A 13,288-nucleotide genomic window follows, 5' to 3' on the forward strand; every position below is an offset into this window, starting at 1 on the left:
TGACACACGTGTGACTTTTACAGGAAACATTAACAGTATAAAAGCAGATCTACACTTTTAGTCAAACGGATTGTTTCATATATAATCACTTCATATCATATTAAGGAATACTGTTATATTCAAACTTAATCAGCATAACATTATTTTTGTTACACAGACTTAAAAAAGTTACACACACTTAAAGTTTCTGTTGGTGCATGAAAAAGTAACACATATAACAACAATTAAATAGAACATATATAATATAATTATAAAAACAAGTATGTTGGGATCCATCAGATGGTCTGAATCCAGATACAGGACACCAGGGATGCAGCTAATGAATCTGCCCATTCCCTGAATCATCTTGTTCACGAAATGCAAGAAAGTAGTAATAAATTTACAGTGAAATTGTGAATAAAAAGATGCAAAGGTCAAGATAACATCTTCAAATGTCTTGTTTTGTCTGAACAACAGTTTATTTTCATACACGAACACAAAAGAACCTGAAACCTGCAGATATTTGGTATTTTGCTCAACACGGGACCGAAAAAATGATTTGATTATAAAACATATTTGCAGATTTCCTGTTGATCAACAGTTCTGTGAATCATATCATCTCAACAATCACAGATCCTTAAAATGAAAGTAATTAATAAAATATATAATTTCAGCTGCACGATCTCCTTATTTGTGTTTATGATGACAGATTAATAATTTCTGTCTTTTCTGTAAATACAACTGAGACAGGAAGGTGTAGCTTCCAATCTGAATCATGATACCATAAATACGAAATAAAAGTTGCAATTTTCCCAAGTCTCCGAGTCATCTCTGCACGTTTCCTCTAAAGTGTCTGGTACTTTTTATAATAAGAATTTTATTTATTTGATTATGTCGATTGCCTCGACACACCCTCATTGTCTTGTTTGTGTGTTCAATAATGTATTTGTTGAGCGATGTAAGGTCCATCAGTGAAAAGCCTGCAGACAGCTGGCTCTCTCTCCCTCCTCCTCCCGGTTTCAATCCTTTCCTCACCTTCTCTGCTCATCCTTCAGCTTTCGCTGTTTCCTTGGCTGACCACTATGATCCTCAATGTTGCCCGTTTCTTTGTGCATCTTCAAAAGAGCTTGGACAGCACATCTGGAAACCCCAGTCTGCTTTGAACTCTTTGTCTGCGAGAGACCTTGCTGATGCAGTATAACTACCTTGTGTCTTGTTGCTGTGCTCAGTCTTGCCATGGTGTATGACCTTTGGCATCAAACTGTCTTTCACAACCTCACATTGGAAGCAGAGTTTGGCTGTTTCTCACCCAGTTTGAAGCCTCCTACACAGCTGTTTCTGTTTCAGTTAATGACTATGTTTCAACCTACATGTGAAATTGATGATCATTAGCACCTGTTTGTATAACTGGTTGATCATACACCTGACTATAATCCTACAAAATTCCTGACTTTTTGCAAGACTACCTATAAGAATTGATGCTGAATTGAAGGCAAAGTTTAGAAAAACCAAATATTGATTTGATTTAGATTTTTCTTTTGTTCGCTCACTTTGCATTTTGTAAATTGATAAAAGTAAACAATTATTATTTATATTTTTTTTCAAAGCATTCTGAGTTTACAGCATTTTTTCACACCTGCCTAAAACTTTTGCACAGTACTGTATATATACATAATCTATCAAATTGTTGTTACACTGACATTCTGTGACTGTTCTTCCTTTTTGTAGGGTTCACCAGAGCTTTGTGTACATTATATAGCCCAAACCTGAAGGCTCTGCTATACCAAATTGTGAGAAAACGGATAATCCAGAAAAAGTATTTTCTATATTTTAAATACAAAATACATGTATTGTATTTCGTTACATTTTCTGGCACCAGTATTTTGTATTTTATTTTGATACATTTATTTGAGGGGTATTTTGTATTTTGTATCAAAATACATTTTGATGTATTTTTGCCCATCCCTGCTTGTTGGCAATAAATGTCAGTTTGTAAAAACAGCAATACGATGAGCCACAGAAAAAAAGCATTTCATCATTATTTAATTGTATTTATTTATTAATTATCTTGCTTATGTTATTAATCCAGTTAATTAAAACTAAAGAATTTCAACAAAGTAAATGTCATATTTGAATTGGTTGGTTTCTCTTCATGTTCATTTCACAATCAGGTAAATCTACTTATTAACCATGAGTGTTTGCCTCCTGTTATCACTCAACCTTAAGTTAATATTAATTCGGTCTGTTTTGTGTGATAGGAACCATGGGCCATTCCTGTTCAGACAGAAATTGATGACAGACACACTGCTGTTTTACCTCAATTCGCTGTTTTGCCTATCTTCGCTGATTTGCCTACTTTCAGTATTTTGCCTATCTTCGCTGATTTGCCTACTTTCGTTATTTTGCCTAGCTTCGCTGTTTTGCCTGTTTTCACTCCTTTTCATTTGAGATATTGTTTTGTTTGCTATTTTTTGGAGTTTCTGTTCATTTCATTTAATTATATTAATTTATTATCAAACATAGTTTAGCCGTGTCAAGTGCCTGCCCCATTGCCACGGCTGATTTTGTTTAATTTTAATGTCCTTTTCTGAGTAGTTTGGGCCTTGGTTTAATTATTTTGTAACCTGATGGCTGCCAACCCCTATAGGGTTTTGGTATATTGTGTTTATTTGTACATTGGTTATTTATTTTGCCTGTTGCCCTACTGACTGTGTTCCCTTTCAGTCGCTGAGAGCTGAAGGTGGTGGTGCTGGTGTCCTGGGTGGTGGTCTCCCCCTTTGTGTGCTTGCTCCCCCTGGTTTGATTTTCTTCACAATGTATGTGTGTGACTGGTCTACACATGTGACTGGGATGAAGTTTTACTTTGGCTTTTGGGATCACTCCTCCCTTGTCAACCCATCCCCTCATTAGTAAGCCTCAGCTCCTGATTAGGACCCCCCATTCCCCACATCCCTGTGTGACCAGATTTTGCTGCCTGTTGAAAAGAACCACGTCTCTTGCCTCAGTATAATGAACCTGAAGGCCTTGCTACAGGTATTACTAAAATCTAAATAATTCTTCAGGTGAAGTTCCTGAAGTGGCGTTGTCTGGCTGTTGAATACTTGATAAGGTATTATTTCTAACTAAAATTAAGCCTCCAAATGTACCTAATCCCACTCTGATCGCCACACAAAACAATCGAAGTAAAAGGTGACTCCTTCTTCAAACGTGAAAGAACAACGTAAAATGCCTCCATGCTGCTTCTGTGGTGTCACCCAAGAGTAGGTAAGCCCCGACATTCAAATTTGATTCAAAACGAGATCATGACCATGGTTTTACCCTAAACGTCCTCTGTGGTCCACGTGTGAACGCGTCTCTGGAGGAGGATATCAGAGGAAATGCCTTTCAGGTTACGCCTTACAAGGAAGCGCTGTCCTCCTCCTTACTCAGAGCCACCTGGCCATTTGCAAATAAAATAGACTACGTCATCTGTCACAAGGACGAGATAAAGGTCTTGGAAAGCTTTGAGGGCCGCACAAAGTTGTTCAGAGGATTGACTCAGGAAAATTGGGCCTTAGAGATCACTGATGTTAAAAACCATGACAACGGCCCTTTCTGTACTCCTTTGAATTGTGTCTGACTGAATGATGTTGGTGATGTGTATGTCACTGACTTTAGGAGAATTTCAACCAGTTTTCTATGTGACCATTTGTTCCCTCTTTCTTCAGCTTTGCCTTCCCTCGACTTTTATAGCTGATCCTTCAAAGCCCACACTTGATGACCCAACCGATTTTGAAATAGGCATAATGTTTTTCTCCTCTTACACTCGTGCAATAAAAAATTGGAATGTCTCAAATATAGATTATGTGTTTTTTTTGTAGGGTACAGGTGCTGCTGTGGTGGAAGTTCACGCCGCTGTGTTTGGCATTTTCAATGTGAAAACATACAAATGGGTACATTGCTTTCTACTGTACAGAGAACAAAACCTTCCGCAATACATAATATGTTTCTACACTGAGGATTTTAATTATAATAGTGTCTTAAGACACTTAATAAACATTTACAGTCAATGCAGGAAAAATGTCAGATAATACCTTGTGTGGTGTTGCTACTTTTTACTTTTGTAAAGGACATTTTCAGAGACTTCTGAATATGGTTGAAAGATCAGGAAAAAGATAATAATTGGAGCTTGAGTTCGGAATGGATTACCAGCGCAACAATATGAAATGAAATCAGTCAGACTCCTGTACTTGATGTTTTTTCTGGATATTTGTAAGTGTGTTAAAATCCGGTTTTAAATTCATCAATGTTTTAATTTCCTGTTGCAACTGTCTCTATTGCAGGACTGATAGAGACAGACTGTGATAAAACAATACATTTATTATTTGTAATATGAAATATGACATGTAAAGGAATTTGTTATTTTTGTTTGAAATGACTGATGGACATAATACAATACAACTACATTAATTAAAATTTTAAAGGATATCTTATCTTAATAATGAAATGAAATGGAAAAGAAATGAGATACATGATAATTATATCCAACAATACGAGGAAATTGTTTTTTCACTCTGCCTCTTGAGTAAGAAAAGAGCAGCAGAGATTTTTCCTTCATCAGTGAGTGAAGGGACCGACTCAGCCGAGCCTTTTTAGACTTTTTTAACTTTTGCGTCTAGGCCTTGAGGTCCACGTTGTTCTGCTCTGTACTGGTGACAGCAGGAGGAGTCACAGGAGCTGGTCGGATGGTGGGTACTTGAGAGAGACCCACACTCCAGAACCACAGCAGGCTCAGCAGGAGGTGTCACAGGAGGAGCTGTTGGAGGAGGAATGACTGCTGACTCCTGCTTGTGTTGCGGTGTAGGTGATGGACTCCATCAGATCTGCTGCAAAGCGGGACGGGGGGAGTGAAGATCCGTCTAACACTGTCCTGGATCGACTAGACCAGCTTGTCACTGGTGGAGCGGGTGAAGCTGACTTCACGGAGCAGTGAGGGCAGAAGTTTGGATACCTTGTTCTCAACTGCAGCACCACCTTTGGTGGGCACAGGTGTTTGGAGGTGAGGGGCTGCTGCTCCTTCAGGATGCTGGAGAACTCCTGAGCCAAACTGATGATCCTGGGATCTCTGTAGGTTACAGTCATTGAAAGTTTGTGTTAACACCACTTCACAACAGCAAAAAAAAAATCTCCAAATCTTTACAGTAAAAATGTTTGATATTCAGAATATAGGTAGTCAGAGGGGTCATGAACACAGGCATATCAGTCTCTCTCTGAACTTATTGAGCAAAGTGTTTTTATAGTACTCTGAAATATCCAAAAATGAACTGATTTGATTGTACACATGTTGGACTTTACTTTGAAAAATCCATTAATCTATATAGTAAATATGTTTGCTATTCAGTATGTAGGTATTCAGAGAGGTCCTGAACACAGGCCTATCAGTCTATCTCTGGAATTATTTAGCAAAACTTTTTTTTAAAATACTTTGAAATATCCAGTAATTAGCTACTTGAAGCTAAAAATGTGTGACTTTTATTTTATAAAATCTCTAAATTGATACACTCAAATGCTATTCATAAAAATGACACGTGAGACGATATATACTTCTTGTGATTATAATCCAATCCATTTCATTTTTTGGATGCGTTAACCATTAATGTCAGTATATGCGCGCAGTATAATCTCTGTGTCGATTGATTTGACCACAGAGATGCGAGTGTTTGATGGCTTGACCGCAGTAGAGCTTTGAACTGCCTGCCATCCTCAGAGATCAAAGTCACTGTTGAATGCTGTTTCCATGGCAACCCTTAGAAAGTTGAAATATTGGAATGTTCAGTTTGGTATTACTCAATTAATGACCATCTTCAGAATTATGTTTTATTTTGTTGTGGAGTTAATAATATTGTAACGGACTGGTATCTATTGTCAATGTTGATTGTTATAATGTTGTGATGGCTTAGTAATAGAGTTTCGTGTAGTTATAAGGATTATTGTTTGAAAAACTGAGTTTTACAGATTGTCAGTACATATGTCAGTGTTTGGCCACGTGACACTGTTGTCAGTTCAAGCTACCAATGACTGTGGGTTTGGTGAGATGGTGTGCTTCTCATTGACTGGGAGTCAGGGGTTTGCCCTCAGGTTAGTGTGCGTGCGGGAGAAGGTGGGCTCAGAGCATTGACTGTACAGTATATAATATTTATATATTTATTAGAAAACATATATTTTATATATATTTTGTCTTGTCCATCAATATACAAATTCAAACCCAGATAAATTGAAACACTTAAATGTTGTTGGGAAGAAGTGTTGAAACCACGTTGCCAAACATAAAACCCAGAGGTGTTTTACATACACCACACCCGTGAAATTATTGATTTATATATTCTATATTATTATACCTACTACATTACAAGTTGGCCAATGCAAGAAAACGTTGGTGCAGCATAATGGTTGTTGATCAGAAATATATTGCTGTATTAATTGTATGTGCTTTTGAATAAATACTGTTTTGTTCCAACCCAAGATAACAAAATGCATTGAACGTATAACAGTGGATCTTTAGCTTTGGTTCAGAAACCTCTATGTGGATGTACTGCTGTCTGTGTGAAAGGGAAAGACCGAGACACGAGCGATGAACGACAGCAAAAGAAGCAGACAACAGCTACATCTAGAGGATAGGGTAAGTCACTGCATGACTGAGCGTCTGTCAGACGCATAATGCAAAGTAGTTTCAAATAGCATAATGAACAAAGTTTAAGATCTACGTCAAATAGATATGAAGGAATATCATAATTGAAGATAAGGTGGAGTAGTCAAGTAGAGAAATGCTTGGTATCTCATGAACTACGGGCAGAGAGAGTATGTGTAGTATTTCTCACAGCCGGGCCTAGTGTGTACATCAATCATAAGTTCCATGCTGGTCTTGTTTGTTGTTTTATTACAGAATCCTAATACCTGGTACCACGGAGAAAGAGCTAACACATGAAGACATTACAAACTATGTGTGTCGCTAAAACAGTTCTCTTAAGAAACCGATTTCAAGTGCAACAGAAGCAGCATTAGATGAATGTTAAGATAATTAAGATCTACCAAAACACATTTGAGACCTGTCATGTAATATTTTAACATATTTAAGGAGTCAATTTCAGACACGCTCATACAAAGTGCAGAACAGAAAACACACACACACAGATGCACACCACACACACACCCACACACACACACATACACAGTAAAATAATACAAAGACATAGTGCACATCAATTACCCAAAGCCCTGTTAAAAAAAATGATGTCATGACTTTGTTGTAAGGACTCCACAGAATTTGCAAACCCTGGTGGTGTAGGAGGTGGAGGTCTGACATTTCTCAGCTTAGGCCTCTATAGCTCGATCACCACAATGTCTCTGGTGGACATGTTGTATGCTCCCACCAGTATTTCAAAGCAAATTTATTAAGAACGTAAAATATTCATTTTGTAGTTGGTAGGAGATGTACCACATGCAAAAAAAAATATCCTGTCTGTCTATGAGAGAAATTCATGGATAAAGAATTAAAATGTATTTAATCACATATTAAAATGTACAGTATCTGTCAGCTTGAGAGTCTTTGATTTTTTTAAACAAGATAAAACCCGTCCAGAGTAATTCACTGATCTGAAGCTGAATATAAAGTCAAATGAAATTAAATCTAGAAATGTTGATTTTTTTTTAAATCAAGTCATTATAAAGTACACAACGTGAGTCAATACTCAACAGAAGACCCACAGTGGGTCACTGAAATCATAAGACACATCTTTAAGTCTTTGCATTTTTTGAAGCAGAACACACAGGCTACCACAGGAATCAATAATCAATCTAAAGTAATTTACCAGAGCCCGTTTGGAATACGTAGGTTTCAGATATGATATAAATGTGTTCTTTGTCCTTTTTTTTTTTTTTTTACATGGATGTGATTTCTAAAAAGACCATAAAGCATGTCATTTTAAAAACCAAAAGGATTAGGTTGTAATGAATTAGCTTTTTTTTTTTTTTTTTTTAAGCATGCGCTCAGGGGTATACTGAACTACGCTGATAAGCACTTTTTCTACAACCAGGAAGTTAAAAGTTAAATAGGGTCGGTAGGTGTGTTGAGCTCCATGAAGTCTTTTATTTCAGTCTCCATGTTTCAAGAGTATGATGGGCTGCAGAGAGAGAAGACCATTAGAATTTACATTAATTTAGTTATTAAACTCAAACAAAAGTAGCTGCAATGACTAAAACATACCAAAGTGTTGAAGTGTTGCCTGCAAACAGCTTTACTTAACCAGTAGATCAAGAACAGGGCGATGAAGCATTCAACAACCAGCAGACTCATACTCAGTCCCTTGACTCCATCGAACGCCTGTGAAAAGTTCAAGAGATTATTGGAAGTGAAAACACATATACCTTGTATTTCTCTCAGTCGAGGACAGTGGCGTTTCCCTTACCGGGTTATGGATGTGGTCATGATGGAGAAGTTGTGAGACAAACACGCTGAGAGCGAACGCTGCAAGTGACCAGAAGAAGCTGATGATGTTCAGAGAGAACGACAGCTTTGCCTGGAAGAAGACATCATGTTACTGCACATTTAGTGTTTGCACCGACTTCCATTATAGAAGCAATGTGGGCTCAGTGTGTTACTAAGCCATGACTAAATCACACTGTAAAACCTGATGAGTAATTTCAACTCAAACTGTGTAAGAAAACCAACATTCAACCATGTACACACTATACACAACAATTAGAGTGTATGTTATCATAATTTAAGCAAGTAAGTTGCACAACGTTTTTTCTCAACTTCACTGAGGTGTCCCTCAAAAATGAATTGAGTGAAATTTCCTTAGATGCACATTCTTTTCACAAATCCTACTATTTGTGTTTTATATATATATTTTTTCCATTAAGCTCTATCACGAAATTCCAGTTATCGAAGCTGAGCTACAACCACACAGACTGTAACACAACGATTAATCTATTATCAGCAAAGAAGAGATGTTAATCATCAATATCAGTATTTTCACATGACTACATTCCCTATGAATCAATCTTTTTAAGAGCACTAAAGATTATTCTGATAATTCATGTAAAAAAACAATATACATTTTTCAATTAAAATAAACTCTACACAAAATCGGTGAGACAGGTGGGTTCAACACTTGCAAATAATGTCTTTATTTTAAATTAAATAACTCACCACACCCATATGCGGACCTCTTCCTGCAGCATAGGACAGCAAACCAGAGACCACAAACTAAGGTAATGGTAAAATATCAGTTTTTCACAATATAATATTTTGCAGTATACCAACATAATATTTATATATATAGATGTATATATATATATATATATATATATATATATATATATATATATATATATATATGACGAATATTTTCAAATACTGGGTCATAACTAAAGAGGATCAGATAAGATGTGTCACAGCAATAAAAGGAAGTATGAGAGACATGGATGTACGGTAGCTCACCATAAAAGTAGAAATATAAGATAAAATGGTTGGATTTTGATCGTATATTACCATGCATTCAAATTCTCCAAAACCAAATAACCATAATAGTAGTTTCAAGCTCTTTTTTATACTGAATATATTTACCAGAGCACTGGGTACAGAGTAGATCAGCATAAAGTCTCTCATAATCAGACCAAGAGCGCAAAGAAACACACCAGCGATGGCTTGAGCTGCCTTATAAATGAAAAAGAGATAATTAATATATAAACAGAAATTACTGTATAACAGTGCTGCTGTTATATACATTTAGAACAAGAACGTGAACACAAACCATGTAAGAGTCAGTATGCAGTTCTCCACATATCTGTCTAAGAAAGAGGTGAACTTACTCCGAGAGGTTTGGGTTTCCCATTGATGACAAAGATCTTGTAGGAGTCCTTGAACACACAGTTGAATTTCTCTGGCATCAGGTCAGCCGGTCCACCATCCTTTAGTTTCCCGATGGGAATAGAGATGACCATCGAGTCGTTGCACACAAACGAGGTCTTCATTCTCCTGTGAACAAGATCAGTGTAAAGGATGGTGAAGCAGTTTGTGTCACTGTTCAGGTTTTCAGTAACGCACCTTTTTTCTATTCTGACCTGAAATTCTCTGCTCTGTCAAATAAGTTTGAAGAGGAAATGACCAGACACGAGGATTCTCTTTGTCTGCCGCACTCTTTCTGACAGGGTGGGGAAATGAAGGTGTGAGATGACCTGAAATTTCTGAGTACTTGCAGGGAAGTGGCAATGAGTGAAGAAAAAAGCATTTGCTTGAGACACGAACAAACGGTGAAATAAAGTTCCGCTCAAGCCAAACAGGGTAAGACATCTTTATCTAGTTGCACTTCTTAATGCTTTGTTGTACACATTTTAAACACACAATTTGATTTAGTTAAGTCTGCATGTACAGTATTTGTTCATATATAGGATTGTAAGTAGAAGAAACAGAATGAAATTTCGATTTTGTGATGTTAAAATATTACAAACTCTTAACCCTTTCGTTTGATGCAATCCAACTGATTTTGGTAGGAAACTTTTGGAATTGTTTGGTTGTTTACTTAATTTTTCCAAAGCTGTACGCTCATGTTTATTTGTATTATCCTGCATTATAGAGTGAATGTATCATATCTTATTGTTTACATTTTACATCTTAACTAAGACAGTTTTATATCATATTATCTTACATTATAGAAAGTTTTTGGATGTTTCATTCTGATGCTTAACGAGTACTGAATGACTGACAAATTAAAGATTTCTAAATTTTCTATCATTATAGATCATAAGGGAAAACTATTCATGCAGGTTAGGGAAGCACCATGGCCTGTGCTGATGTTAACCTGGATATCCAAAGAGCTGACGAGGAGTCGTTCAGCCTAAACCAAGTAGCGCAGCCTCTGGTGCTAGAGTACAAAGCTGTAGAGCTGGTGCCAGAAGTCAACGGGCCGCTGCACAACCTCCTGCAGAAACAACCTGCTGTGCTGGGGGTGAGCTCATCAAAATATAATAAAATTCAATCTCATGTTATCAGCCACGAAAAATAAACCGTATCCAGTCTTGTTAGACCCAAGTGATGATTGTGCAGGTAGGGCGGGTTGTCCACTGACCAGAATGTCACCTGTTTGATCCCAGTCTCCCCATTACGCATGCTGAAGTGTCCTTCGGCACGATACTGAACCTGAAAACCCCAAATTGCCTCTGATGGCTGTACCTTGGTGTGATTGATGTGTGATCGAGTGTGCACAGAGATGCACGGTATAAATGGGTGTGTGAATGGGTGAGTGGCAAAACTGAACTGTACTGAAAAGCACAGTTTAAATGCAGACCATTTAGAGCCCTTACTCAGGTCTACGAGCTGCTAATCGAATGAGATTTTAGTCGCTAAAATGTTTTGGCGACTGACCCAATTTAAAATCAAATTTTCTTACATGTCATAAATTGGTTTGATTTTAGTTTCAACTTTACCTTGAAGAAAGGAAACACAGAGATTTTGTTTCAAATGAAACGAAAACACACAGTGATGGCACACACTGCTGAACAGGAAGAGTTGGCGGTGAAGTGTCTTGCTCAACACTTAGTAGTCGAGATCTTACAATATTACAGAGAAGCCAGAGAGTTCCGTGCAAACGCTTTGGTAACTGCAGAGAAAATAAAAACTTCCTCATTATTTGGAAGAAATTTCTTGAACCAGACTCAATGTGGGCGGCCATCAGCCTCGACTGGTGGGTGTGTGTGGGGGTAGGGAGAAAAATGGGAACAAGAGAAGAGAGGGAGAGGGGGAAAGAAGAGAGAGAGGGGTCAAAGTGCTACTGCAACTACAAAATACAAAGAGTGTCATATCTCAATATTTATTGATTATTATAAACTTTGATATTTGATGTTGTTTAATGTTGTGATTCAGTGCAATGCTTCATAGTTTGTAAGCTGAAATGGAATTGTTTACAATAGAAAAAAGATATATATATATATATATATAAATATATATGTGTGTGTGTGTAGATATAGATATAGACATAGTCTTATATGTATTATGTGTCAGTCTCTGCAGATGGTGAGCGGGTTCCTCAGTGTCGGAGTGGGGATTTTCTTCGCTGTGACCCAGCAAATGGGAGAGTCACTTTTCACCATGTTCAGACTTTCCCACATGACTGGAGTGATCGTAGGTTTCTGCTCAAACCAGAACTTCATTAAAAAAACCAGGCATCATTTAAAGACGATAAAACTACATGTTCCTTCTTAATATATATGAATCTTTAAATCCCCCAGTGTGAAAAATGTGCTGCGTTCCTCTCCTCTCTGCAGTTCATCTTTGCTGGAGCTGTTTCCAACCTGCTTTTCAAATATCCAGGATTACTGCCTGTGAGTGCGTCTCAGTGGAAGCCCTGATAGCACTTTAGAGCTGGTGGCAGTGATGATTGGTTGATAGATGGTTGTGACTTTTCTTGCAGCTGTCCTTCGGGGTTAACTTTGCGGGTATCATCGCAGCTGTGGTTGCAGCCTGTCTGATAAGCGTCGACCTGGTTCAATGGAATCCGAGGAATGACCACCATTTGAGGGTGAGAACATGTGAAAATTAGGAAAATGAACCCCCCCCCCCGCTTCAATCATGGATTTGTTTTACAGTGCATATTAGTTGCTGAAGTGAATTTAATGTGCTGATGCTCTTTATCTCTCTCACAGATTGAAGTTCTGGAACTTTGTGTGATGGGTCTTGAGGTTTTCCTCTCTTCGATTCTCTGCTTCTTTTTTGTTAAAGAGAAACGTGCCAAATCACCATGATAAAGCTGGCTGATTCTTTTTTCTTCATCATGTGTGGCTTTTAGTTGTCTCGATTGTATATGTGGAGCTGAAACCGCTGCTGAAAAGGCTGGGCTGTGGGCTGTGTCGGATGTTTGACTTGGATGAGGACACAAGGCTTGCGGTGGGCAAATGTCAGCGTCTCTCATGTGAAATAAAAGTCACTCTTCAACCTCCTCAACCGTGGTGGGCCTCATGGTGCAGCTCTGTCTGGCCTCTCTGCAGGGCCCTGTGTGTGTGTGCGTGGTTTCACACTCGTGTCTTGTTATCAGTTTTGAAATATCTGCTTCTTGTTTTCAGTTTCTCACAAAGGTTTTTGCAGAGCTCAGAAGTATTTGTGTCTTACAGGTTTTTCTTAGGTTTTGAATAAATAGCCACAGGTGGAAATACTCAATTTCATATTTGGTGTGACAAAGATAAGAATACAACGATATGTTTTACAAATTTTAATCATCTGTACAAACTCGTCTTAACACAAATCTGGTGACAATAAAATATCGTCTGTGTGGAT

The 13,288-nt window shown here is 37.7% G+C and overlaps 2 protein-coding genes across 3 annotated transcripts; one reads left to right on the forward strand and one right to left on the reverse strand.

Annotated features, from left to right (window-relative positions):
• Window positions 1-6,815: 6,815 nt before the first annotated feature.
• On the reverse strand, window positions 6,816-10,148 carry LOC133965162 (uncharacterized). The gene is made up of 7 exons (XM_062399575.1): window positions 10,084-10,148; window positions 9,832-9,997; window positions 9,587-9,676; window positions 9,170-9,226; window positions 8,424-8,534; window positions 8,222-8,338; window positions 6,816-8,138 (listed from the first exon to the last, which is right to left on the reverse strand). The coding sequence occupies exons 2-7, from the start codon at window positions 9,991-9,993 to the stop codon at window positions 8,109-8,111; spliced, it is 567 nt and encodes a 188-aa protein (XP_062255559.1). The 5' UTR covers window positions 9,994-9,997; window positions 10,084-10,148; the 3' UTR covers window positions 6,816-8,108.
• Window positions 10,149-10,174: 26 nt separating this feature from the next.
• Window positions 10,175-13,285, forward strand: si:ch211-269k10.4 (uncharacterized protein LOC100150242 homolog). 2 transcript variants are annotated; one of them, XM_062399579.1, is made up of 6 exons: window positions 10,175-10,303; window positions 10,760-10,967; window positions 12,020-12,139; window positions 12,247-12,339; window positions 12,429-12,536; window positions 12,661-13,285. In XM_062399579.1, the coding sequence occupies exons 2-6, from the start codon at window positions 10,800-10,802 to the stop codon at window positions 12,757-12,759; spliced, it is 588 nt and encodes a 195-aa protein (XP_062255563.1). In that variant the 5' UTR covers window positions 10,175-10,303; window positions 10,760-10,799; the 3' UTR covers window positions 12,760-13,285. The 2 variants fall into 2 exon arrangements, with proteins under 2 accessions (XP_062255563.1, XP_062255564.1); XM_062399580.1 differs by having other exon boundaries at window positions 12,283-12,339.
• The last annotated feature ends 3 nt before the right edge of the window (window positions 13,286-13,288 follow it).

The sequence above is a fragment of the Platichthys flesus genome, chromosome 11, assembly GCF_949316205.1.
Source record: "Platichthys flesus chromosome 11, fPlaFle2.1, whole genome shotgun sequence".
NCBI lineage: Eukaryota > Metazoa > Chordata > Actinopteri > Pleuronectiformes > Pleuronectidae > Platichthys > Platichthys flesus.